General features: G+C 34.9%; 2 protein-coding genes and 1 pseudogene across 3 annotated transcripts; 1 reads left to right on the forward strand and 2 right to left on the reverse strand.

Moving 5' to 3' along the window:
- Positions 1-133: 133 nt before the first annotated feature.
- On the reverse strand, positions 134-1755 carry LOC133301785 (large ribosomal subunit protein eL22z-like). The gene is made up of 3 exons (XM_061501482.1): positions 1646-1755; positions 1140-1392; positions 134-467 (listed from the first exon to the last, which is right to left on the reverse strand). The coding sequence occupies exons 2-3, from the start codon at positions 1367-1369 to the stop codon at positions 323-325; spliced, it is 375 nt and encodes a 124-aa protein (XP_061357466.1). The 5' UTR covers positions 1370-1392; positions 1646-1755; the 3' UTR covers positions 134-322.
- A 2746-nt stretch (positions 1756-4501) lies between these two features.
- On the forward strand, positions 4502-13348 carry LOC133301799 (serine/arginine-rich splicing factor SR30-like; annotated as a pseudogene).
- Positions 13349-16486: 3138 nt separating this feature from the next.
- LOC133301779 (E3 ubiquitin-protein ligase RFI2) lies at positions 16487-24983 on the reverse strand. 2 transcript variants are annotated; one of them, XM_061501475.1, is made up of 7 exons: positions 24843-24983; positions 24517-24672; positions 22863-23032; positions 21240-21298; positions 18120-18145; positions 17648-18032; positions 16487-17393 (listed from the first exon to the last, which is right to left on the reverse strand). In XM_061501475.1, exons 2-7 carry the CDS (start codon positions 24656-24658, stop codon positions 16946-16948), a joined length of 1230 nt encoding a protein of 409 aa, XP_061357459.1. In that variant the 5' UTR covers positions 24659-24672; positions 24843-24983; the 3' UTR covers positions 16487-16945. The 2 variants fall into 2 exon arrangements, with proteins under 2 accessions (XP_061357459.1, XP_061357458.1); XM_061501474.1 differs by having other exon boundaries at positions 16491-17393; positions 24517-24978.
- Between the last annotated feature and the right edge of the window lie 96 nt (positions 24984-25079).

The following is a 25079-nucleotide window of genomic DNA, read 5'->3' on the forward strand; positions in this document are numbered from 1 at the left end:
CTTGTGACAAACTTAAAAGAGTTCAATCGAAGCAAATGTCATAAATAAGAAAACTTAGTAGTTGGCTGGGAGCAATTAAGTGATCATCCTACTTAAAGTGCCAAACAATGAAGGAACAAAATGCAATATTAAAGATGCAAAAACACAGAATAATATGTAAACTCTATTCAATTCAAAATCAACGGCACCACTACTCTTAAATAATCAAAACTGTTAAATTGAAACTGATGTAAACAACATATCATATCTCAAGAAAAACTTTCCAAAAGGGAAGCTAGCACTAGCAAAATAAAGTTCTTAAATAAAAAAGCTGATCAGACAATTAATCTTCTTCCTCTCCCTCGTTCTCGGCAATGTTGAAGTACCTCAGTTCATAAACATTTCTATCTTTGTTTGAGGCAATCACTCTGAGCCAGTCACGAACGTTGTGTTTCTTCAGGTATTTCTTAGTCAAATACTTCAAGTACCTGGAACCAGATGAGATATTAAACATGTAGACCTTGGTTTAAAGAAATCAAAATGAGCGTAAATAAGTTTTAAAACATCAAATCACATGCAGAAATATATCCACTCCAAAACACTGACCTGATGTTGTGAATATGGTGCAAAAATGCTAGTATGTTTTGCTTGAATATGCAATGCTACATATTCTATAAACTATACATTACTCATTTTACAACATACAAAACACAATAACTTTCAGTGAATTGCTTCTTTTGATAGTATATAAGTGAAAAGAAAATGTAGCCAAGACAACAACTACAATCAACCAAAGCAATATGAAGGAGGGAATCAAACTCGGGCAAATAGAGACAGAAGATTAGAACAAAGCATTTTTTTTTATAAAAAAAATTCATGTACAAAAAAACAATCCAACAATCTAATGAAACAATAAACTCTAGAATTTCATCCAAACTAATTATCCTAACACATGAGTCAAAACATAACACAAAAACAATTACATAATTTTCGCAAGATCTAATAGAACCTGCCTAACTAAAAACAAGAATGAGAGTATAAACATATTGAATGACAAATCACATCCCAACAATTGAAAACAATCATTTGACAACATGCAAGCAATGAAGGGTTAAAATATTAATAAATGAAAGGCCAAAGAAAAGAGAGAATGAAATTACCGTTTGGAGAAGTTACTGTCAGAGGTAACAGTGATCTTGCTCTTCTCACGGGTAACAGAGACTACTTCACCAAGAGCACCAGCCTTGCCACCGACCTTGATCCTCTCTTGAAGAAACTTCTCAAGAGAGGCAATGTCCATGATCTTATCCTCCACCGGCTTTGCACAGTCAATGGTGAATGTCACCCCTTTCTTCTTTCCCTTGAGCCCACCTGCGCCTCCTCGACTCATTTTTCTCTTTATTTTATGGACCTCTGCATCCACACAACAAAATCAAAGATCCTCATGTATGTTCCACATGACACACAAAAAAAAAAAAACAATCTTTTCATGGCATCAAAGCATTTGCATCATCTGGGGTTCCGAGAAAGTTAATAAACTCAATGGGGATTTAAATTTTAGCAGAACTGACAGTTTCAAACATCACAAGCAATTAAAAAAGCAAATACAAGACGGTCAAAACTTCCAATACCAAATACAATCGTAGAGAACAGAGAAGAATATTACCGTAAGAGACAAGTGAAGATGAACAGCGGTGAGTAGCGATGAGAACGGCGGTGGATATTTAGGGTTTGGATTTGGTGTTTTATATGATGGATTCGAGAACAGTAATTGTGGTCAGGTATTCTGACACTGAACGGGCCGTTCTGAACTAATCTTTCTGATTCTCAATGGGCTACATGCACACTTACTATTGGGTCATCAATCGGGCCTGGCCCAGGAACCGTTGTTTTTTTAGTCCAGTCTTTGTTGCGTTGAACTTTTTATTTCAGTTTTTTATTATATTTATGGGTTTCGATTTTCTCATGTGATAGGAGAATTTTTTTTTTTATGTTGTAGACATGTTTTATGTGAGACTCACATCTATTAAAAAATTACAAAGCAAAAAAAAATATCGCACGAAAATCGAACAGTCACCGGTAGGAGAAAACCATTTTCCACATGAGAAAATAGTTTTCCTATATTTATTGCCATTTTGTTTGTGGTTTGGTATAATTTTCTTCCATTTTGTTATTGTATGTATGCACAATCATTATATCATGCACAATCAATTTTTTTTATCTTTATTTGATTGTTTTTCATTTGACATTTTTTTATGCATTGTTTTTCACAGCATTCCAACTGGAGCATGGATCAAAAGTGCATCGTGAAATCAGTTTTATCATATTTGCAAGTGCAGGTTTAACCATCTTTATTTTATCTTGATATCAATCACAAAATTTTAATTTTTTTTCTTCATATGTTGCACGATTAGAATCTATTATAGACATCATTTTTTTTTAACTAAATAGACATCATTTAACATTATGTTGCAAACAACTTAACTATTTTGTCTTTTATTTAATTGTCCAACAAATGCTCTCTACTATATTATCATGTTGATAATATATACTGTTGAGCATGATTATTTAGTTTAAGAGTGAAGAAGGGCATTTTTTTTTTTTTTAATATCATGTCATGCAATTGTATGTGATGTACTGTAAAATTTTATTCGTAAATTTCTTTTGGAAGTTTGCGTAACAAACAATAATGACAGCTTTTTTTTATTCTGTTTAAACAAATTGGTTTTACTATAAGAATACATCCCAATCACAGACGTTTAAGACGTTATAGTAGATGCAAGAAAGTTTGTTTTAACTTTTACATGACAAACAAATTGATTTCTTTTTTTCTTCGTGCAACATATAGGCAATAAACTATTATTTCTACATTCTATATCATTAATACAATATATTGACCACAACAAACTTTTTTTTTATTTGTTCTATTGTTGAAGTAGGAGACAACTTGCTGTACAAAAGAAAGTTCAATATTATTAGAGCTGCTGAGGAAGAAGTTTGGCGTCATTAATATAACATTTTTAAAATTTATTATAAACTACATTCAATATTAACTTACAATTCTCTTACCTATTTTATTATTTTTTTAAAAATTGTGCGCTATAAAATTCCAATTAAAGATTTAATTTAAAATTTACATTAATTTTTACGAGACAAATAATCTGATTTTTTTTCACCGTGCATCGCACAAGTAATAAACTAGTTCCTACTTATGTTGCAAGTGTACAATTCTTTACATATCCTCGTCGGCTCTTCATTAATCTTGAAGTGTTTTTCATTGGTATATTAGTTGGCAGTGGAAATCGTCTTGCAACCAGTCCTTTTGAAGTGAATTTAGCTTGGGGTTTTAATTTGTCAATTCTTTACATATCCTCGTCAGCTGCATTCACATGTTTATATATATATATATATATATATATATATATATATAATAAAATTATTTCTGCAGCTGCTTTACGTACATCAACGACATATATATGATTACAATTCTTTACATTTGATGCTTTCTTCCTTTGTATGATTATGATTTCTTACATTTAATGCTTTTAAGTATATATATGGTAAGTATTTAATTGCTGCACGTACAGCAGCTGCGGAAATATAAATCTCTATATATATAGGGCTTTATAATTCTCATTCAACATGATAATTGAATCTTACTACACACCCTTCGATTTTCATGCTGACATGAATCCTACACATAATTTTTTCTAACATATGAGTCCCACATGTTTTTTGTCTCTACAATATAAGATTTCATTTCTCATGTAACTTGAAAATTATAAAATCTATATATATATATATGTGTGTATGTGGAAAAAGTATTTCTCCAGTCACCGGAGATAAAGTTATCTCCAGTGAGTTCAAAATGATGTCGTTTTTGGTTATAAGATTAAAAAATTATAATGAAAAGACTAATATAACCCTGCAATATATTATAATTATAAAAACACCTTAATTTTTCTCCAAAACAACGTCATTTTGAGCTCACTGAAGATAACTTTATCTCCGGTGACTGAAGAAATTCTTTACCCTATATATATATATATATATATATATATATATATATATATAAACATGTGAAATTACAAAATAAAAATGAAATTTTAATGGGAAAATTAAAAATAATTAATTTGAAACTATAAACAACTCAAATTTGAAGAGAACAAAATTTCAACACAAAAATTTAAAATCAATTAATTTAATTTTTATAAATAAAAATAAAATATTTGTATTTTAAAAGTGAAGTATCCTTTTTAAGTAAAAATACAAATAAGAATTATAAGACATTATTTGAAGAGTTTAGCTTATCGTATATAACTTAAACTTATTATGGAAAATTATGTGAAATTTGAAGTCCTAACATATTTTTTGAAAAGTTATAGAACAATGAATGACTTATTAAAAAATAAATAAATAAAATCGAACGAACGGCTGTGTTGTTATCCGACTTTTAATGAGGCACCATCCTGTCATGGAAGATGGGGTATTTATAGAACTGCGAAGCATCCATGACCATGAATGAATAAATGATGTGCAGTGAATAAAGAAACCACCGATTCTCCCCTTTTATTCTCTCGATGGCAGCCGCTTTCAGAAAAGCCCAACGATTCCTCACTGAATCCTCACTGAACTTGCTTGCGTTGTCTACTCCTCTTCGCTTCTCGGGTATAGCCACTCTCTGTCTCCCCTTCCTCTTTTTTCTCATAGTTTTTTCTTATTGGATTTTTTTAAAGTTTTTTTTTTTTAATATAATGATGACAGTGAGTTGAACATGTAATCTTGTGCACACTACCTAGCTCCAGCATATTACTAATTGCTTCCAATTAAGGTTTTTTTATTTTCATATGGTGATTATTTTTATTTAATTCTCTAAAAAATGACACGAGCATCGATCAAATTTTTCCATAGATTTATACTGCATTTGGCCGATTCACTGTTGGGGCGAACGTATCACCAAGCAATTCGTTGGTTGTTATCAATATTATTAGAGAATAATATAAACAGTCTTCTGAAAGAGTTTAAACTTACACTTTTGTGTTAAATTGGTTTTTTATATAGTATCAGAGTGGTTCCATCCTCATTCCACTTTCTCTTATGGAATCTTTTTAGCACAGTGCCTGTGTATATTGTCCACGCTTCAAGTCCACTGAACTTTCGTACGAGGAGGCGTATTAGAGAATAATATAAATTATTCTTCACCCAACTTAAGCTTTTGGTTGAATTGGTTCTTTACAAGCTTAATTTCACTTCAATGATCCTTTTTAAGACGGCTTCATTTGAATATTTTCAATTTCATGATGTCTTTCTTCGTGATTAAGAGTCGTCTTAAAAGTGAAATTACTTGAAAAGTTCACAAGATATTGATTTAATTCAAAGCTAGTACGGTCTTAATTCAAGGATAGATACACTTTACTCTTGTACTACAGACAAACTCACTTTATAGTAGCTTTTTTTTCCCTTTCTTTAGATGCTTCTCTCGCGTGTTGGTGGTTATATGTTTCTATTTTCCTTATTCAACTAACACGAGTTTCCTTAGCATCTCCCATCTGCATCCCTTCTTCACAAGTCCAAACCCTCCTCATGGAACTTCAAATTGCAGTTCAAGTCCCAGACATTTTATGTGACAATATGTGCACCGTGGCTTTATCTCACGAACCTGTTTTACACACTCGAACCAAGCATATGCAACTTGACATCTTTGTGCGAGCGAGGGTACTAGACAAAAGCTTATGGGTTTGTCATGTTCCATCTCTTCACCAGCTTGCAGACACATTCAACAAGACCCTGTCTGCTCCTTGTTTTTGTGAGGTTCGAGACAAACTCATGGTCTAGGATCACATATAGTTGCTCCTAAGATATTGAGTTTGTGGGAGTGTTTAGAGATAATGTTTTTGCATTCATATACTGTTCTGTCTACTGCACTGTATTAGTATGTGTAATACATCTGTTCTAGTAGTCGTGATTATGTTAAGAATCAGTTGCTGTTGGTTAGTTAAGGGCTGTTATATGTCAGTCCAGGTGTCACATCAGTTGTAACAGATCTGTCAGAACAACAGAATCATGTGCCTTTGTGTGTACTGGAAAATGCTTAACTGTTTAATTTCAACTGTTTCAGGAGAAAATGAGTAGCCGGTCGAGTCGCACAATTTATGTTGGCAATCTTCCTGGTGATATTCGCTTGAGAGAAGTAGAGGATCTTTTCTACAAGGTTCTTATATTTATATTTTATTTTAACATGTAAACAGAAAAATGAAGACTTGGGTTATGATCATGATATGTTTTTCTTTGCAGCATTGGATATTTGTTTGGTTAGGAAATTATATTCTTTGTATAGTTTCTTAAACATTTAACATTACTTTCTTGATGAATAATGTATTAGGTTAGTTTAGCATTTGGACATGTTATGTTTGATTAGCTCAACATTCTATAGAAAAATTGATAGCAGCAAAAGGCAGTAAACGACCCTTATTATTCTCTATTAAATTGCATTTTCAACCTTAATTTTCTTTCCTGATAATATATAAGATTTCTTTAGAAACATGGTTGTAGATTAGTAGATTTGATTTATGTTGAATCAGTTTACCTATTGCTTTTTTCCCTGTTTGATTGCAGTATGGTCCTATCGTTGACATTGATTTGAAGATTCCTCCAAGACCACCAGGTTATGCTTTTGTGGAGGTATGTCCAGGTTTTAGGGTGTAAGGATTAAAGGGTTATTTCTCTCATGTTTTTCAGGTTCCTTGTTCTGTCTTCTTATATAAAACATTATATTTTGCAGTTTGAGGATGCTCGTGATGCTGAAGATGCAATACATTATCGAGATGGTTGCAATTTTGATGGTTTTTTCGATTACGAGTTAGTACATTTTCCCTTTCTTCCTTTTTTATTTTCTGGTTTTTGTGGCACTAGACTAGCTAATGTTCTTATGCACTTTTGGCCACTATTTGTTAATGTAGGTTGAATTTGCACATGGTAGGCGGGGACATTCATCATCAGTAGACCGTTATAGTAGTTATAGTGGTAGCGGTGGTAACCGTGGAGTTTCCAGGCGTTTTGAGTATCGTGGTATATATTATTTCTTAATACAAGTTTTTTTTTTTTTTTTTTTTTGAACAACTTAATACAAGTTTTTAGTTCAACTTTATATTGTAGTGTAGGCTAATTCTTTCTTTCTTTTATTTCCTATTATAACAAAAAACAAAGAATGCTTTAGTTGACCCATTTTGTTCTTTTTTGTAGTTTTGGTCACTGGATTACCTCCTTCGGCTTCATGGCAAGACCTGAAAGTATGAATGGTTCATTCTTCTTAAGATTGTTAGACAATATGCCACATTTTTTTCAAGATAAGGGGTTAATGAAATTTTATGTTAAGTCACTGATGACTGTTCAATGATTAGGATCACATGCGTAAAGCTGGTGATGTATGTTTCTCTCAAGTCTTCCGTGAACGTGGTGGTAAGTGGCATAAGGTCTAATTTGGTTTAAGTTTTATTTTGATTGCAAAATTGATTATCTGATTAGTAAGTATGAGGATATTTTTGTACAGTTTGAGCAAGAATATCAAGATTTCGCATCATAGGGAATAGGGGAAAATAATTAAGACGTCTTTAATAATTAATGTATTGGGTTTGTGAATAATTTGCTGAGATGTATGCATGGGCTCAAAACTATGGGTTAAATAGTCGTAAAAATCAACAAGTCCAGACCAGACTATAGTGCTTAATATGGGAGACCTATTTTATGGTAATTTCAAATGGTGATATTGATGTTGGTGCATGACTTATTTGTAGGGGATTGTAAGTTTAGGAACAATGCGAATTGTCTTTCCATCCCTCTAATTTCATATATTAGTCTCTCATCTGTGTTTTATCTTAAAATTTTCACAACATAATTCTTGTTTGACTTCAATTTCTACGTAGGCATGACTGGGATAGTGGATTATACGAATTATGAAGATATGAAATATGCTGTAAGTTATCTAAACCTGTACTATATAATAGTTATCAATTTCATCTTTTACTTTCCTGTCTCCCATGACCTGTATTTATGGTGACTGTCATCTGTAATTCTGCCTCAACACTCTTCGCATTTCCTTCTTACAGATTAGAAAACTTGACGACTCAGAATTCCGAAATGCCTTCTCTCGGGCATATGTACGGGTGTGTGAAGATTTGTTTTGGTTATCTTCTGCTTTTGTGTTTAAATTTTGTTTTTCATCAACTAATCATTTGGTTGGTCCAGGTGAGGGAATATGATCGACGGAGTTATTCTAGGAGTCCCAGTCGTGATTTAAGGAGGAGCTATTCTAGAAGCCCTAGCCACAGTTCATACATGTCACGAAGTCGAAGCCGCAGTCGAAGTCACAGCTATGGGGGCAGGAGCATAAGGTCTTTGCTTGCATTGGTGAATCTTGATTTGGTATGTTTGTTGGTAATTTTGAAGAATTGACTAAAGTTTTCATATTTTGCAGTTTGTCTCCAAAAACAAAACACTCGCGGCGTTCTTTATCTCTTTCAAGGTCGGTACAAAGTCTTGATGGTTAATATATTTGGAATTTTGTTTTAAGAAAACTGAAATTTTAAGAGAATAGAGCAAAACATACAACTAGGGTGAGGATAAGGCATCCTCCGAAATAGAAAAATCTAGAAACAACATACCATATAAAGATTCAAATATTATTCTGTCTGCATGTCTGTTAGGGATCAACCCAAAGAAATAAGAGAATTAAAAAGAAAACAGTACAGCTCTTGCATTAACAATAAAACTGTGATACAAATAGAGACAGATTACAAGCAATGAAGAACTAACAAATGAAAATAAAAGAAAACAAGGATATTCCTGAGCAATTCGAGAGCTCAGGGTCTCTCTCCCAATATCCAAAAGGATCCCAATACTTTCCAAAAATGATTCTTCTTCGGTCTTCCCCTCTCTATTTACAACAAATTGATTGCAAACAATGTGACTCCTCTAACCAACTTTCCCTCCATTCCCCCAATGCTGACTCACCCTTTAATTCTAACATATGTTGTGCACATGGGTCTTCTAATCCCCTACACCTCTTCCTCACATGTATTCTTCCATATTTTCTTTCATACCGATCAATACTCCCCCCCTCCCCAAAAAAAAAAAAAAAACTTTCACCTTGTCCTCAAGGTGAATTTCAACCCCCATAGCCTTATTTTGGAATCCCATTGCTTGAATTGTAGGGATCCACATGTGCAAGAAGTATGATTACATCCTCTAGGGTAAAAAACGATACGGTTATATACATAGCCAAGGCATTCCTATTGGAATTTTGGGTTGGCATTTTTGCCCCCTAATGGAGGATTGGTACCCTTGTATAGCATTTTATATAGTGACACTCCCTGCTCCACGGTTGGAACCCAAAGGATACTTTTCCATAAAGGCACCATGAAGAAATAATCTCTTATATCACCACAATTCAGCTGCATCTTCGATTGGTGAGGATAATAATCTGTTGTGGGTCTTGTGGGGATGCCACCACTCATCAAGATCTTCCGAACTAAATAGTTATAATAGACAGAGATGTTCTTTACTCTCACTCCCACCTCAGTATTAGGCATTGAAAGACTACCATTAGCAATAGCATTCTCTCTGAATCTCTTGTCGTGACTCTGGCTCACAAACGACGGACCAACAAGGTGAAGGAGCGAGAGCATGGGCCAATCACAATCGTTGGTCAAGAAGATTCTTGGGCTTGCTAGACAGAAACTATTTACTGTTTGGGGCTTAATTGGGTCAGTTACAATCATGAACACACAAGCCCAATCTATCCCTAGAACAGAAACATAGAATCCAATTGTTTGGGCTTGGAACAAGTTGATAGAAATTTGGGCCTGACAGCTCATTAGGTCAGTGAATTGATCCCATCTTTGCAATTTATACCTTGACTCAACTCTCCTTTGCTGATATTTTGCTCGTGTTCTTTGTCGCTTATTCCATTCATAGCTGCGCTAGAGAAGCTCGTCTTCCTTCCTATTAGGGTTCATGTTCGGTGGTGGTTCGAGTAATGGCAATGGGTCAGGCATCTCCTCCAATGGTTGTGGCATCGTTGATTTGCAGACCACCTTCACCCAAGCCTTCATGTTATTCATGGATTTTGCACCTCCTCCTTTCCTGAGGATTCTTCCTTTAATTCCCTCCTTTGGCAGTCACTTTTGATTCTCATCTTCTTATTCTTCATTTTCTTGGGTTTCTAATTCCTTCTCAGCAACCCTGTGCTTCGTCTCTTGCATATAAAATTTTCCCGCAATCTCTGGTCCTTGGTAATCTTCTATAGCTTCCATTTGATCACTCTCCTTTGCATCAATCACATACTTCTCCTTTTGCTTTTCTTGTTGGATTTCACCCACATCTACGTCAAACACGTGCACCTCTTCTTTTGGTTTAAGAAATTCCAGTTCCCCTTCCTCCTTATGCGTTTCGATCATCTCACTCTCCTCAGAATTTTTGCACCTCGTTCTTGTACATGATCGTCCTCTGTGAGAGTGACGCTTGGTCTTCAAACGAAGTTCATCAAGGAGCCTGAGTATCTCTTTATGATTTTCTTCAACTTGCCTTTCTCTTTTCTTCCGGTCTTCAGATTTGTTTTTCATTTTTTTTTTTTTTTCTGATTAGTGTGGTTCAAAGCCTCCTGGATCGGAGAGCTTTGATACCAATTGTTAGGGATCAATCGAAAGAAATGAGAGAATTAAAAAGAAAACAGTATGACTCTTGCATTAACAATAAAACTGTGATATAAACAGAGACAAATTACAAGCAATGAAGAACTAACACATGAAAATAAAAGAAAACAAGGATATTCCTGAGCAATTCGAGAGGCTCAGGGGGTCTCTCCTAATATCCAAAAGGATCCCAATACTTTCCAAAGATGATTCCTCTTCGGTCTTCCCCTCTTTATTTATAACAAATTGATTGCAAACAATGTGACTCCTGTAACCAACTTTCTCTCCATTCCCCCAATGCTGACTCACCCTTTAATGCTAGCATATGCCGTGCACATGGGTCTTATAATCCCCTACACCTCTTCCTCACATTTTGTTTCTGTTAATTTTTGTGATATTAATTATTTCATATGGATGCCTATAGTTTTTTCGCTAACATTTGGTTATCATTTGTCTATTTGAGTTTTGATTAATTTAGATCTTGTTTCATTGTTTTTTTAACTTTATGGTATTTAGGGGAGTAGAGAGTTATGAGTACTAGGTGATCAGTTTAGTAGCATGGTGATTTCCTACTCATGTAAGATAAAAGAATCAGTTGGCAACTATCAATAACAGTCATGTCTTGGTACCTTGTTTGTCCGCCCCTCCTTTTCCTCTGTTGGGAGTCTAATCCATGTCTCTTCATTTTTGGAAGACTCTTCAATGCAATTGTTCGTTTCCTTCCACATTTTTTCTGATTCCGTAGGATTTCTGCCAGTCAAGTTTTCAACCATGTTACTTCTAGACGGGACTGCCAACTCTTAACAGGCTTCTTCTTTTGTTATAAGGATATAATGTCATTCCATATTTTGCGTATAAAAAATGGCCTTCAAATTTTCATTTCCTTTGAAATTCTCTGATCTATACGGTATTGCATTCAGTTTCCGTTGTGGATGTGGATGGTACTTTCACTCTTAGAATATGATGGTATTCCTAGAATTGTCTCACATTGAATGCTCTTCTTCTTTTTCCTTTTTGTGCAAGTTGGTGGGAACATCTCTTTTCCTTATAATTTTTAATTAGTTATCTGAAAGTAAACATTGTATTATGCGATCCACGCTGTTCTTCTCATAAAACCTATTGACCATAGATTTGTCAGCACAATTCTTTGTATGTGGAAAGGTGGAATGGGGCATTGATGAAGTGGTTCGTGAAGCTGGTCACGAACTACGATGTTCATTAGCGTTGACTTCTTTGTTTTATAGATGTGGCTTTTTGCAGCGACCTGGGGACTGCATGTTAGGAACTTGATGGCATGTGGTGCTCAAACTCTTGCTACTTTGTGGTCTGAGGTAATACCAATTTATTGATGAGTACCTCTGGAACACCTTAATGCTGTGACAATTGATAATAGTAATGTTATATTGATGTAAGGCATGGTCTGCCATTGTTGTAGACTGGATGACTGTAGATGGATGAGTTGCAGTCTAAAAGCTGGACCACCGTGAACCTGGTGCTATTGGCACCAACAATTGCAAATCTGCTGTGTTACAATAAAAAAACTACTACAACATAACCTGTGGTCTAAGTTCTGGGGTTGATCATATCCCCCCGCCCCCCTTTTTTAGGATTTCTCTTATTGCCATATTCACTTGTTGGTTACACCTTACCCGTGATTGGTTGGTTCATGGCATTGCGAACTGCCAGCAATAGATTGTATAGCAATTGTTGAGACTATAAATGTGTGATACTGGTTTCACTTGCTTTTCCACTTGGATGCTGCGCAAGACTAGTGGTAGATAAATTTCTTCCTTTTGGTCATGGTAACTTGATGTGTAACATCGGACTCATGGAGCAAACAAATTCATGTCTTATTCTGGATACTGAACCGAGTCATTCATTTAAAATTTTTGCAGATCCTTGTCAAGATCCAGATCGCCAAATTCATCTGTAAGTGTCATCTAACTTGTGTTAACCTTAGTTTATCCAAAAAGGGGAGGAATGGAGTGAACATGCACGATCATATTAAATTTCTCTTGACATTTGCATGATGTTTCCCTTTTTTATATCATTTCTGCCAAACAATAACCATCGTGAAAATTTATATCCCTAGGTTAGTTTACCTCTACGAGAATGCACTCTATAATATAGTTTCATGGCTTTGTTAATATACTGTGCAGCCTGAGCTCTACAAGCGTAGGAGTCTGAGCCTAAGTTCAAGAAGCTCACAATCTCGCCTTCGGTATGTTTATTGTCCCTGAATTCCTAATCATTCATTTAGCTGATTATAAAATCCTCATTCCTAGTTTTAAAAAATTCTTTAAGGTTCTAATGTTGCATTTAATTGACAGGTGAGATCTGGACGCAGCCGTTCTGTCAACTCTAGAGACCGCTATTGAGCACTCATTTTCCGTGATAGGTGAGCAATAGGACACCTGATATTCTTATGTAGCCCCAACTAGTTTTTATATCTAATTTTAATTTTTCGGTGGGGTTCCTGTAGTGCATGTAAAGTAGATGGTTGGATTCAGAACTGATAAATCTGTGTTGTCAACTCTCTAGATGGCTAGAGTACTTGTTTTTAACGCATGGTTAGGCTATGTTACATTTTGTCATGGCATGTACGTTTACTCGTTTAGTAGTTTTACTTTTACCAACCTTTTTAGCTACTGTGGTATTGGATGGGCTTGTTATTGACAGTGTTATGCAATTTGAACATATAATTTGGCTCTCATTCCTCGTACCTTTTCTCCTATGAATCGGTTGTCTTATTTTCCATTTTCTCGAGTTGGATTGAACATGTCTTCATTGCTTTTCCTAGCATTTAGCATTTTTCTTAATATTGCACCTGAGCTTATATGATTTGTTGGCTGGGATGTTCAAAATATCCAGAAAAACTGAATTGTTTTAAGAACCACATTGAACTGAACCCAGAAAACTGGTTTTAACTGGAACCGCTTTTAAAACTTTAAAACAATTTAGTAATGATCCAATTTAAAACTGGTTTGTAACCGGTTCTAACCGAACCAATTACTTATTATAGCACACTACCTCAGTAAATCAGTTTTTCACTTCTCTTCAATCTGCACTATGAATTAGCTAACAAACAGAGACTTCCAAGTAAGAAATTTTTTAACGAAAACCTTAATCATGAAAACAAATATATCACAGTATCTCAGTAAATCAGTTTTTCACTCTCTTTTTTCTTCCATGAAATCTTTTCAAGAAATGTTTTTCCTATGCAGCTCTGTTTCAATCTATGAACCCTGTGAACGGCACCATGGGGCTTCTGTTGACCGGAAACTGCCACTTGTGCCAGGCAGCGATTGAGAAGCTCCGTGGTGGCCTTGAGGCCCATGTCGGAGCTTCATGGCCTAGACGCTCCCACTCCCATCGCCGATGACGCATCCGAATAGGAAGTCACTTGTTAGTTTGAGATCTGAACCCAATTTTGCGTTTCTCGAGGTCGAAGACTAATAATACTGCTTTCGACTGAAAACGAAAGCGATCGAACGAATTTACCAAATTTCATATGACCGATCTTAATCTCTAGTTGACGCCAAGTTTCAGAGCACGCTCCTTTTTTTTTTAGTTTTTAGTTTTTCTTCATTGTTTGAATGCTTTGTTTTGAGAAGAGGGCTTTCATAGAATTAAATTTCGTTGAGATGTCGAGATACTGGTTTGGGTAGAACCAGTTTCTAACCAATTTTGAACCAAATTCAACCAGTTCGAATAAAAAAAGGGTTCCGTTCTTTGAACCGAACCGAATTAAAAAATGGTTTGGTTTGGTTATGTAAAAAATTCAGTTCGGTTCGACCCATGTCCATCCCTATTTGTTGGCTCTAAAGTATTGGAGTATCGGTAGTTTCACAATTTCTCACAAAATACAGCTATAATTTTGTGACATTTGTAATAGCACAAATTTATAATTTATGCGACCCTGGGCTATGACGTTCACTTATATATATTTCCAAAACCCGATACGAGAAAGGAAGCTAGAATTGCGTCGAACACGGGAAGAGATTTGTGTTCACCTCTAACAGAGTAGAATTATTCGTGCAACTTAAAAGTTTTATAATTTCTTATAATTTATTTTTTATCGTTAATTTTTGTTAATTTAATGGTTATAATTTATTGAAAATTAATAATTAATAAATATGATTCAATAAATTATAATTGTTGGATTGATAAAAATCAATGGTAAAAAAATAAATTGTAAGTTAAAAGAGATAGTAAGAATTATGCTCCTCAAATAAAAATGAACAGTTTATTAAATTCGGTATAGAAAGCAAAATGCTGTTTTATGGCACCTGCATCAAATGTTGATTTTTACCCGCATTTTTGTTTTGGCTTTGTTCGCTTATATTAGAATACGCAAAAAAAAAAAAAAAAAAAAAAAAACTGCGTAAAGTTATGTATTTAATAATCGAAACTCTGTAAACTATTCTCTTTGCGAGATTTATGTTTCAGTTACCAATAATGTCAAAAAAAATACCAAATGATGGTGTCGAACGCCAGAAGAGATTGGCGTGCGCCTCTTGCATCATAATAAAAATGAGAGAATTTATTAAATTCGGTATAGAAAAACAAATACTGTTTTATGGCACCTGCATCAAAATCTTGATATTTTTTTTCCCATTTTTGTTTTGAAACTATTTTTTTTCCCTATTTTTGTTTTGGCATAATCCGTGTTTATATTGAATACGCAAAAAAAAAAAAAAAAAAAAAATTCTACGTAAAGTCATGCATTTAGGTAAATTTAATATGAGAAGGATATTGTAATAATTAAGTTGTGTTACTACCATGTTATTACCAATCAATCTCACCGTTAGATCGATTATGTTGATCCAATGGTTATATTTATTTTCATATTTGTATGATTATGATTTCTCATATTTAAAGTGAAAGCATTAAATATGAGAAATCATAATCATACAAAAGTAGAAATAAATATAAAGTATTAAATTTGAGAAATTATGACCATACAAAGATAAAAATAAATATAACCGTTGGATCAACATAATCGATCTAACAGTGAGATTGATTGGTAGTAACATAATTTAGTTGTTACAATATCCTTCTCCAATTTAATAATCAAAATTATATTTGGGGAGTTTTTTTTTTACTCATGCTAGATACCGCATCTATATATATATATATATATATATATATATATATATATATATATATATATATATATATATAGGAAATGATATACTTACTACTAAAAAAATTTACAACCTTTACAATTAACCTAATCACTATTGATTTCCGTCAATCTAATAGTTATAATTTATTGAAAATTATTGAATTGCATTTATTAATTAATTATTATTTCCAATAAATTATAACCGTTAAATTAACGAAAATCAATGATAATTAAGTTGGTTGTAAATGTGATAAATATTTTTGGTGATAAGTATATCCTGACCCTATATATATATATATACCAAAAAATTCACATCTGATATCTTTAGCATAAATAGAGAATATGGATATCATAGATATGGTCATGTTCTATTAAGTGGAATAAAGATAAAATAAAAATTATCTTTAGGAGACTCCGTAAACTATATTCTCTTTGCCAGATTTATATTTCAGTTACCAATAATGTCAAAATATCAAATGATGTTGTTTACGTATTTGAGTTTAAAACATCATACATGTAAGAAAATCTAATTTGAAAAGAAATATATAAATTATATTTTCTGGTGACTTTTGTCGTATTTTCATACTACCCCATTCAATACTCTAGTAGGCAATTATTTATTATATTTTTATAATGATATATAACTACTTTGACTAAAGATTCTTTCGTTAATTCAGCCTTTAAAGTATCCAAATTGACTAATTCTCAAGCGAGCTCCGAATCCTGCGCCCGTTTTTGCACAACCTTTGTCACCAAGCGTATTCTCAATACAAACATCGGCATGAGCATCAACATCAAACGTAAATAGTTTATCCACTCCAAATCCAACCACAATTACACATCCACTTGATTTATCACTTTAGATGACAATGCCCCAACATTGCTGCCAGAAGCCTGATTTATCTCAAATACAAAAAACCTGATTTTTCCACCTAGATACCATCTTATTTAATTCCCGCCGAGGCAAAGAAACTAGAGGAAGCTAATGTCCATCACACTGCCACAAGGCTGCCAGAAAGATCAATTCCAAGGCCAGCTAGAGTATATAGTCTGCCATAACACGCCAGCCAGGCCAAAGCATTATGCAACATTTCTCAAGCATACATAAAATTTGATTTTTTTCATAAAACAGTAATTTGACATAAGTTTATCACCGATTTTGTGAGGGCATTCTTTCTAATTCGTGCCTTCGAAAGCTGCCGGATCTGATACCTGGGTCTGACCCGCTGGCACTCTGGGTCTGGTGGTATGCTCTCCAACTTGATTCTCTACCAACGTGGTTTAAAGACAATGAAGGCAGGTGCTCTCTTTCCCAAGCATGAAAACGATTTGGCAGATGGGTTTCTTCTTGGAAATTGCGTCCTGATGGGATATAAATAAAGCCAGCACTTTGGTTTGTTGACGAGGCCACTGGTGCTAATTGAGCTGACCCACTATGACTGCTGGATCTTCGAGTGCCAGAAGCAACAGGTGTCCGTATTGTGGTAGAATTGGGAGGTTGCCGAGGTTGATAGTACGCTTGAAGAGCCTGAACTCTATCGCGGGCCCGAGCATTGCTGCCTGGATAAGGAGGGATCATTGAAGATGTTGCAGCAGAACTGCAGAATTATACACATTGTCAACCTCATGATTTTAGCAAATTACCACCAGACAGCAAAAGATGCCTAGTTGCATCGCTTTTTTAATCTATCAGTTGTATTTAACCCAATTTCATTAGGTATTTGGCATCATATAACAATATAAACCTATAATATAATTTGTCTCGTATCAAGTTACATTTGAGGCTTGAGCAATATACTAACTTCTGCAAACAAAAGCATCCTAGTAAAGTACACGAGCTCTAAAGAGGTACCTGTGACCAACAAGGAAGGGATGAATTAAAGATCCGGATCCAGGGACTTCTGAACCACCCCTGGCTGGTCTTTGACTACCAGCTGATACTGAGGGCTGATCAGCAGCGCCTAAACGGCTGCTGGCGGAAGAGAAATGAGAGGAATGGTGTTCCCAACTGTGATAATTGAGGTCCACAGCAGGAAATGTGTAGGAGGTTGGCATGTCACTAGGTACAGGTGGACCATTCCAGTGGTTAAAGTTAGACGCTTCTGAAATAGTTCCACCAGAATTGGAGGTGGAGGGATGTATTGGTCCAATGTAAGCAATATATGGGCAAGGATGACTAGCAGACGATACAGCCACATGTTCAGCAAAAATAGCATGTTGTCCCAGTATATCATGATCTGCATCTCAAAATTGCAGTCGAGATAACATTCAGTCAAATGCAAGTTGACGAAAAGGAGGCTTATATGCAGGAAAGAGGATCTTACATGCAGTTGATGGAAATTCCCCTTCCCTGGAAAAACAAAAAGCACAATGAGTTACCAGTTCCTTAGTGTTTGCTTTTTCATTTTTTGGGTGGACGGGGAGAGGGGAGAGGGGGGATGGGGAACAGTACATGGATTACCAAAGCCAGTATAACACCACCAAACACCATTATCACCAAAAATCTGTTTTCCCCCAATACTCCATAATATAACATACTAATACAACCACAACCAGTCTTCCATTTCGATATTTTCAATAGAGACCATGATTTTGCTCTACATAGAAAATAGTTACAGAACTGGATCAGTTTTGAAACCCCAACATAACATTCTAAACAAATTATATGCTGGAAACGACTAGCATTAGCTAAAATGCCGGCAATTTCTAATCAAAACCAGCACCATTCATACATAGCACTACTAATTTTTAGTTCTACTAAATAAAATAAGATATTTCATTACAAGGGAAGGAGAATTACAAGAAGGATAAGATATATCCTTAAACTTTTTGGGGTGCATGAGATTTTCAAACCGATGATCTCTACCCAAACCCACAGCCACATCAACCACCTGTGTTAAAAGCCTAGCGGCTATCATCCTCATACATTGCATCAAAAGTAAAAATGTGGTCGGATTAGACACTTACTACTAGGCTAAAAGCTATAATTATTATTCATAGTTGCTGACCTGCAACCTACAATCTTCTTCATAGCACTTGCCTCAAGCAATCTTTGCTAAGGGCCTAAAACCCGCACTACTCCTTGTCTTTGCAAGAATTGAACCGATGACATTAGCTCTCATACCACTTGTGGGATCAATTGTTTACCACTAGGCCAAAAGCTATAGTTGTTGGTCAAGGATCAACTTTTACTACTTAAATCCATTAGCAAGCACCAGTTTCAATCTAACTCCAAGACTAACTAGGCCTTGCCAAGGCAAGATACTGACATGTAACCATCAATCCCCTTCCAGCACTACTTACCTCCAGCAGTTTGTGCCTTACCAAGAATCAAACCTTCAGTTCAGTCTAACCTCGATTCACTAACCTTGCCAAGGTAAGATATTTGCCTACAAACAACAACCCCTCTCCCAACACTTGCTAGCAATCAATGCCTTTCCAAGAATTAAATCTATAGTTCGATTTGACTCCAACCCTAAATAGGCCTTGCCAAGGCAAGCGGGGCTACAAACAACCATCCACCTGCCTCCAGCAGTGTGTGCCTTTCCACGAATCAAACTTATAGTTCAATCTAACTTTGATCCACCTAGCCTTGCCTAGGCAGGATGTTGCCTCCAACCAACAAACACCAACATCAAGATTAATACAAAAGAATTCTTCATTATCTGCTATATAGAAGCAAAGAAATGACTTGAAAGACAAGTGTATAGAACACCAAAGAAAGGCACTAAAAGCTATCCTATCTTATAATGATTAATTTAAAAATTAGCAATCTAAGCATTCCACTCCTACCAAAGAATAACAGAATAAATTGCACATCGATAAGCACATGAATCAAATATACAAGCCTTTCTTTTGTCTAACACTTCCAAGATCCAAATGACACATTTTCCTAACAAGTAATCAACAGCAATCATTGGTTTTGTTTGAAAAGGGCTGCAAAATTCTTCAAATGGATCAACTAATATGAGTAGATAAATAATTCAACAATTCTTCCCACCCCACCTCCGCAAAAAAAAACAATTTTCTCCCTGCTCCTAACATGAACTAAGTGCAAGTGATTGCAATATCAATTTAACTAAACCCATGACTGTGGGATGATGCGTAATGTCCCCTACTAATCTATCAATCATTCTTGAAGTGCTATACTAGATTGACTACGTAGGGAAGGGGAAAAGGTGGCCTAGTGAAGAATAGAACCCCTGACATCAACATCACACCCAAAACTTAAGACTTGGCCTGGTGGCAATTCAGCTAGGAGTTCATTGGCAAATCAAACCATATTACAGTTACCACTCAACCATGTGGTTTTCCCTGGGTTCGTTACTACTACTACTACTATTTTAACAAGCGGAAATGAAACACCAAGGATATTAAAAAGTATAAAACTTCATGGCATATACATACACAAAATAAAAGCTACTCCCTTCAACATGTTTAATTACTTTGTTAAACAAACATACACAATCCAACTCTACAATATTTTACTAAAAAAATTCATATACGAAGTCATATACAACAAAGATACATGTAAATGAGCATGACAAAAAGAAAATGAAGGCTGATTCTCCATATACAGCTTGCATTCTTCCTGGTCAATATCTAAAAAAATGGCACTGAAACAAACGGCCAAGATCATAGTGAAGGGATTAATTGTTCTAAACTCAGTATTTTCATCAAGAATTCCTATATGTAATTTTTCCCAAAAAAAATTATCCCTAACATATCATAAGTAAAATGTAACAATGAGATTAAATTCAATAACAAGAAGTTTGTAAAACCCTAAAACATAATCCTTCATACTGACTTCCCCAGAAATTTTAGCAGTTCCTAACAAAACTAGACTGGTCAACTATGTCTATGATTCCCAAGTGTGGTATACTGGTATGGCTTATACAGCAGAAGAAGGGAAATTCTGTCTTGACTCTATTGGAAATAAAAGTCTTAATAAGAACAAAGACTTAAAGGAGCAATTTAGAAACCAACTTCTCATATTCTAGTGATACCACTGTTTTCAAATTCTTAATGCTTTTCTTAAGATACCTTAGCCTTTCTCACGTAGTCCTCTTATTCTCAAAAAAGTCTTATTATAAAGTATAATCTGAATTGTAGAATTCAGATGGTATTAATACCACCATTAGCTTTAAACACATTTGACTTCATTAACCTAATCTGATTCCAAGCTAAACACACCAAAATTAACCTTTCATAATATGTGGTTGACCTAAAACTAAATTTGGTAGATAAAAATCAAATGTGATTAAATTCACAAGCAGAATCAGTAACAAGGAAAGAACCAAATGCATCTTAGATGCCTTCACAAAAACCTCTATGCATGCTTTCTCAGGGGCCAGACATTTCAAAGAACACAAGAATATGACAAATAGGAATTTGGACGAAGACTAGTTTGCATGCATATTTTGGTATATTAAATATAAGCTTACTCGAAAGCTGAAGGAAGTTGGGCCAAGTTACCAAAAGGGCACCAGTGAACTCCAAAGGACTGCAGAAAGCATTTAGAAATCTAATTTTAGTCAAAATGGTAAGCAAAATATATCTACCCACATAAAAATGAAAAAGAACGAGATAATTCCAGTTATAGCAGGTAATACCAACCTTGAAATTCCAACCACTTATACATTAAAAAAATGAATTTTGTCTACATTTATGTGCTATAAATGGTATTGGAGAAAAAGAGTGCCCCAGAAGGGATTAGTTGTACACTTTGAAGAGTTAAAGATTGGCTAAGGCATAGGAATGAAGAAGGCAAAAAAATAGGAGAGGGAGTTTACTTCAGAGCAGGTCTAAGTTAATGAAATATTATTTTGAGTGACTAAATGCAAGCAACATCCAGTTTTTCTTAAATCTAGAAATTAGTTTTTCTTTTCCTACTCAAGTATACTTTTCATGCAATATGATATAAGTAATACTGCTGGCAAAGGCATATAGCTAACCACCGTCCTAAAACAAAAGTTTCTGGGTAAAACCTTTTTGATAAAAAACAAGCAAAGTATGTGTTTACAATTTCTTTCTCATACATACATATAAAAATAAGTACCTAAATTTACTTAAAATTTAGCTGACAACTTAAAGTTACTCAGCAGAAGGCCAAATGTCTGTAGAGGTCACGATGATATGAGGTTAATGTTCTTCTAGGGTCATGTCTTTTCTCTGCACAATAGTACTTAATAGCTCTGATTGATACAAAGGATATGTTGCCAAGTCACAGCTCTCTCCTGATATGCATTATGTGCATGCCAAGATCAGAAACATTAGTCCACCTATTTTACAGTGTAAGGTGGTTACTTATCGAATAATCTGTTAAAAGACTTGTTGAGCAGTGGGTGTGTCTTTTCACCTTAAATCAATTTCTTATAATTTTTTAAAATGGTTGTGAAAAAAAAAAAGAGGGTAAGTTATTATGGCAATGCCGTCTATTTAGTTCTCTGGTGTATTTAATTGGAAAGAAATGACCATATCTTCAAGGGTAACTCTTTACCCTTACACTTGTTAAGGTATGAGATTGTGCTTACGGCCTCTTTAGTGCTCTTCTTATTGTTGTGCTTCAACAAGTTTTCAATTATTGATGAGATTGGACAGCTATGTCCCATGCTTACGCTACTTTGGCTCGCTGTTTCCTTACTTTTTTTCTACATTGGAGAATTTGATATACTTCTGCCTAATGTACCTTCTCCTTTCTTTTCAATAATATTTTTTCCTTATCCAAAAAAATATTTTTCTATAAAGCTTTTATGAGATGGATGGGTATATGTCAGGGAAACAATCATTTTATATATGCAGATGGAAAGATAATAGATTTAAGTGGCTTGAAGGAAGGGAAACAGCGCTATCAATTAATGGAGTATATGCTTTTTTAACTTCTAAAACAATAACATGCTGCAGCAAATAAGTTTACATACTCCAAAATGAAAAATGAAAATAAAAATAAATAGTCAATAGTTATGTAAGGTTGTTTGTCAAATAAGACAATGCAAACACATGTTTATGGTATAATATAAAAACAAAATGGCAGAAACAGTTATAAAGATGCATGCAGTTCTCATTACCATTTCAGAGTAATTAAGATCAGATAGATCCTCATCATGCGTCCAATCATCCATGCTAAATTCTGGATATGATCGACCACCATTAGCATAAAGCCACTGACCTTTTTCAATCTTCCGACAATTAGGGCATTGCATTGCCCCTTTTATATTGAATGCTGAGCCAATGCAATCTGAACGATATAAAGAAGGCAATAAGAAGCACAAAAATATGATGTGACTTCATGTAGATGCAGCTATTAGCTTGTTAAAGAATTCATTCTAGTAAAACATGAAACCTATAAATATTGCCTTTAAACAAGTATATGTATATAAGCGTTATAAATTGAAGTACTAATATAAGCCAGAAATTTTCCGATTTCACTTTTCCACACTCCAACATTATAACAGGTTGTCGGGGGTAGGGGTGGCAATACAGGTATTGACCCGCGGGTTGACCCATGACCCGACCCGCCAAATCACGTGTCGTGTCAACCCGCGGGTCAGGGCGGGTCGTGTCAGGGTTGAGTAAATGTGACCCTTTTTTTCGTGTCGGGTCACGTGTCAACCCGCGGGTTCGCGTGTCAACCCGCACAGTGTCATTTTTTTATTTTTTTATTAAATATTTTATTATATTATTATTTTTATTCATTTATATATTGATATATATAGTCATTGTTTAGTATAGAAAAGAATAGAAGGAACTAAAAATCTCAAAAAACAGAAACTAATCTTTTTTATTTTTTATTGTTTTTAATTTATTTATTTTTCAAAAAATCCCACTTTTTTTTTTAATTTTAAATTTTGCGGATCGTGTCGTGTCGACCCGTGACCCGCAACGGGTCGTGTCAGGGTTTGTGTTTTACGACCCGTTTACAAAACGGGGCGTGTCAGGGTCGTGTCAAATAGTGTACGGGTCAAAAACGTGTCGTGTCGTGTTGACCCGTATTGCCACCCCTAGTCGGGGGTGGGTGGGGATGGGGTTTTGTGTAAAAGCTAAAGGCTCAAGTCAAGTCATAGTGAAGACACCCTGATGCACCTTGCCCAGCTCATCAAAACCAATCTATCATTTTTCTTTTTCTTGGTTGAGAACTAGCAATGATTTGGATGATGGCCTTTAATAATATTAAAGGAAAGGAGAACAGATATATTGATGACTTTTAATTTAATTAACCTAATTTAGATAATTCTTCAACCATGTTGAGTGCCATTAAATATGTCTTCCAAAAGAGTTAGCTTCTGTCAGTTTAAAAAGAATAATGAGATTCGAGAGTTATCTTTACTACAGAAGATATCCATTGCAAGCAGAAATTCATCAAATCACTATGCTGGTTTGCTGCTATATTTCAATTGCAGGAACACAATATTGAGCCAGATGAGAAAAATAAAAGGAAAGATCTCCCTTTGCCCCTAATAATAAAATTGAAATCGGGGTTGATCGAGTAACATTTTTAACACAATTGTCAGCATATTATCATAAAAGAAGCGTTCCTCAAATCTCTCGGTCGTCAATGGTAAAAATTGAAAATCAGATCTCAATCGTTCAAATTCCAAATCAATTCAGGCTACGTGGAAATCGGTCTTCGTTCTCAAAGGCGAGTACAGATAACAGTTGTAATGCGATCAAATTGGATGCATTGAATTGAAACACAACAAAGTGCAACAATCTAATACTTACCGAGATGAAATTGATGGCCACATTGAAGCTTGGCCCAGGATCTATCCCCGTTATCAGAAACAACATCGAGGCAAATCGAGCAAGGCACTGAACCAAAGGACTTGTGCGTGTCTCCGTCATCGTCATCGTTTCCAAGACCCATTGCAATTCAAAACCCTAAAATGACATCAAATCAGTATAACAAGGCTTTGTGTTGTGTTGTGTTGTGTTGTGTGTTTCGTGTGTGTGTGTGTGCGCGCGCGTGTGTGTGTGGGTCTCACTTAGGATTAGGAGTTAGGACACAGAAGAGAATGCTTCGGAAACGGAAAAAGTGGAAGCATGTTTACGTGTGTGAGATGATGAGATCTAAATTCTAATCTGTTTCTTTCTCTTGTTCAGAAGATAGAGAGAGAAATACGACAGGAGACGAATGGTTCGCGCTTCTCTCTCTCTCTCTCTCTCTCTCTCTCTCTCTCTATGTGTGTGTGTGTATTTGGACCGTTGGATATTCTAGGTGGACTTGTAAATAAAAACTGTTCCAAGCAAATCTCATCCACGGTCGAGAGTAAGGTTTAATTTTGTTT

This window comes from Gastrolobium bilobum, unplaced genomic scaffold (genome assembly GCF_033153095.1).
Source record: "Gastrolobium bilobum isolate Gb01-03AN ecotype WA unplaced genomic scaffold, APGP_CSIRO_Gbil_v1 utg4239, whole genome shotgun sequence".
NCBI classification, from domain to species: domain Eukaryota; kingdom Viridiplantae; phylum Streptophyta; class Magnoliopsida; order Fabales; family Fabaceae; genus Gastrolobium; species Gastrolobium bilobum.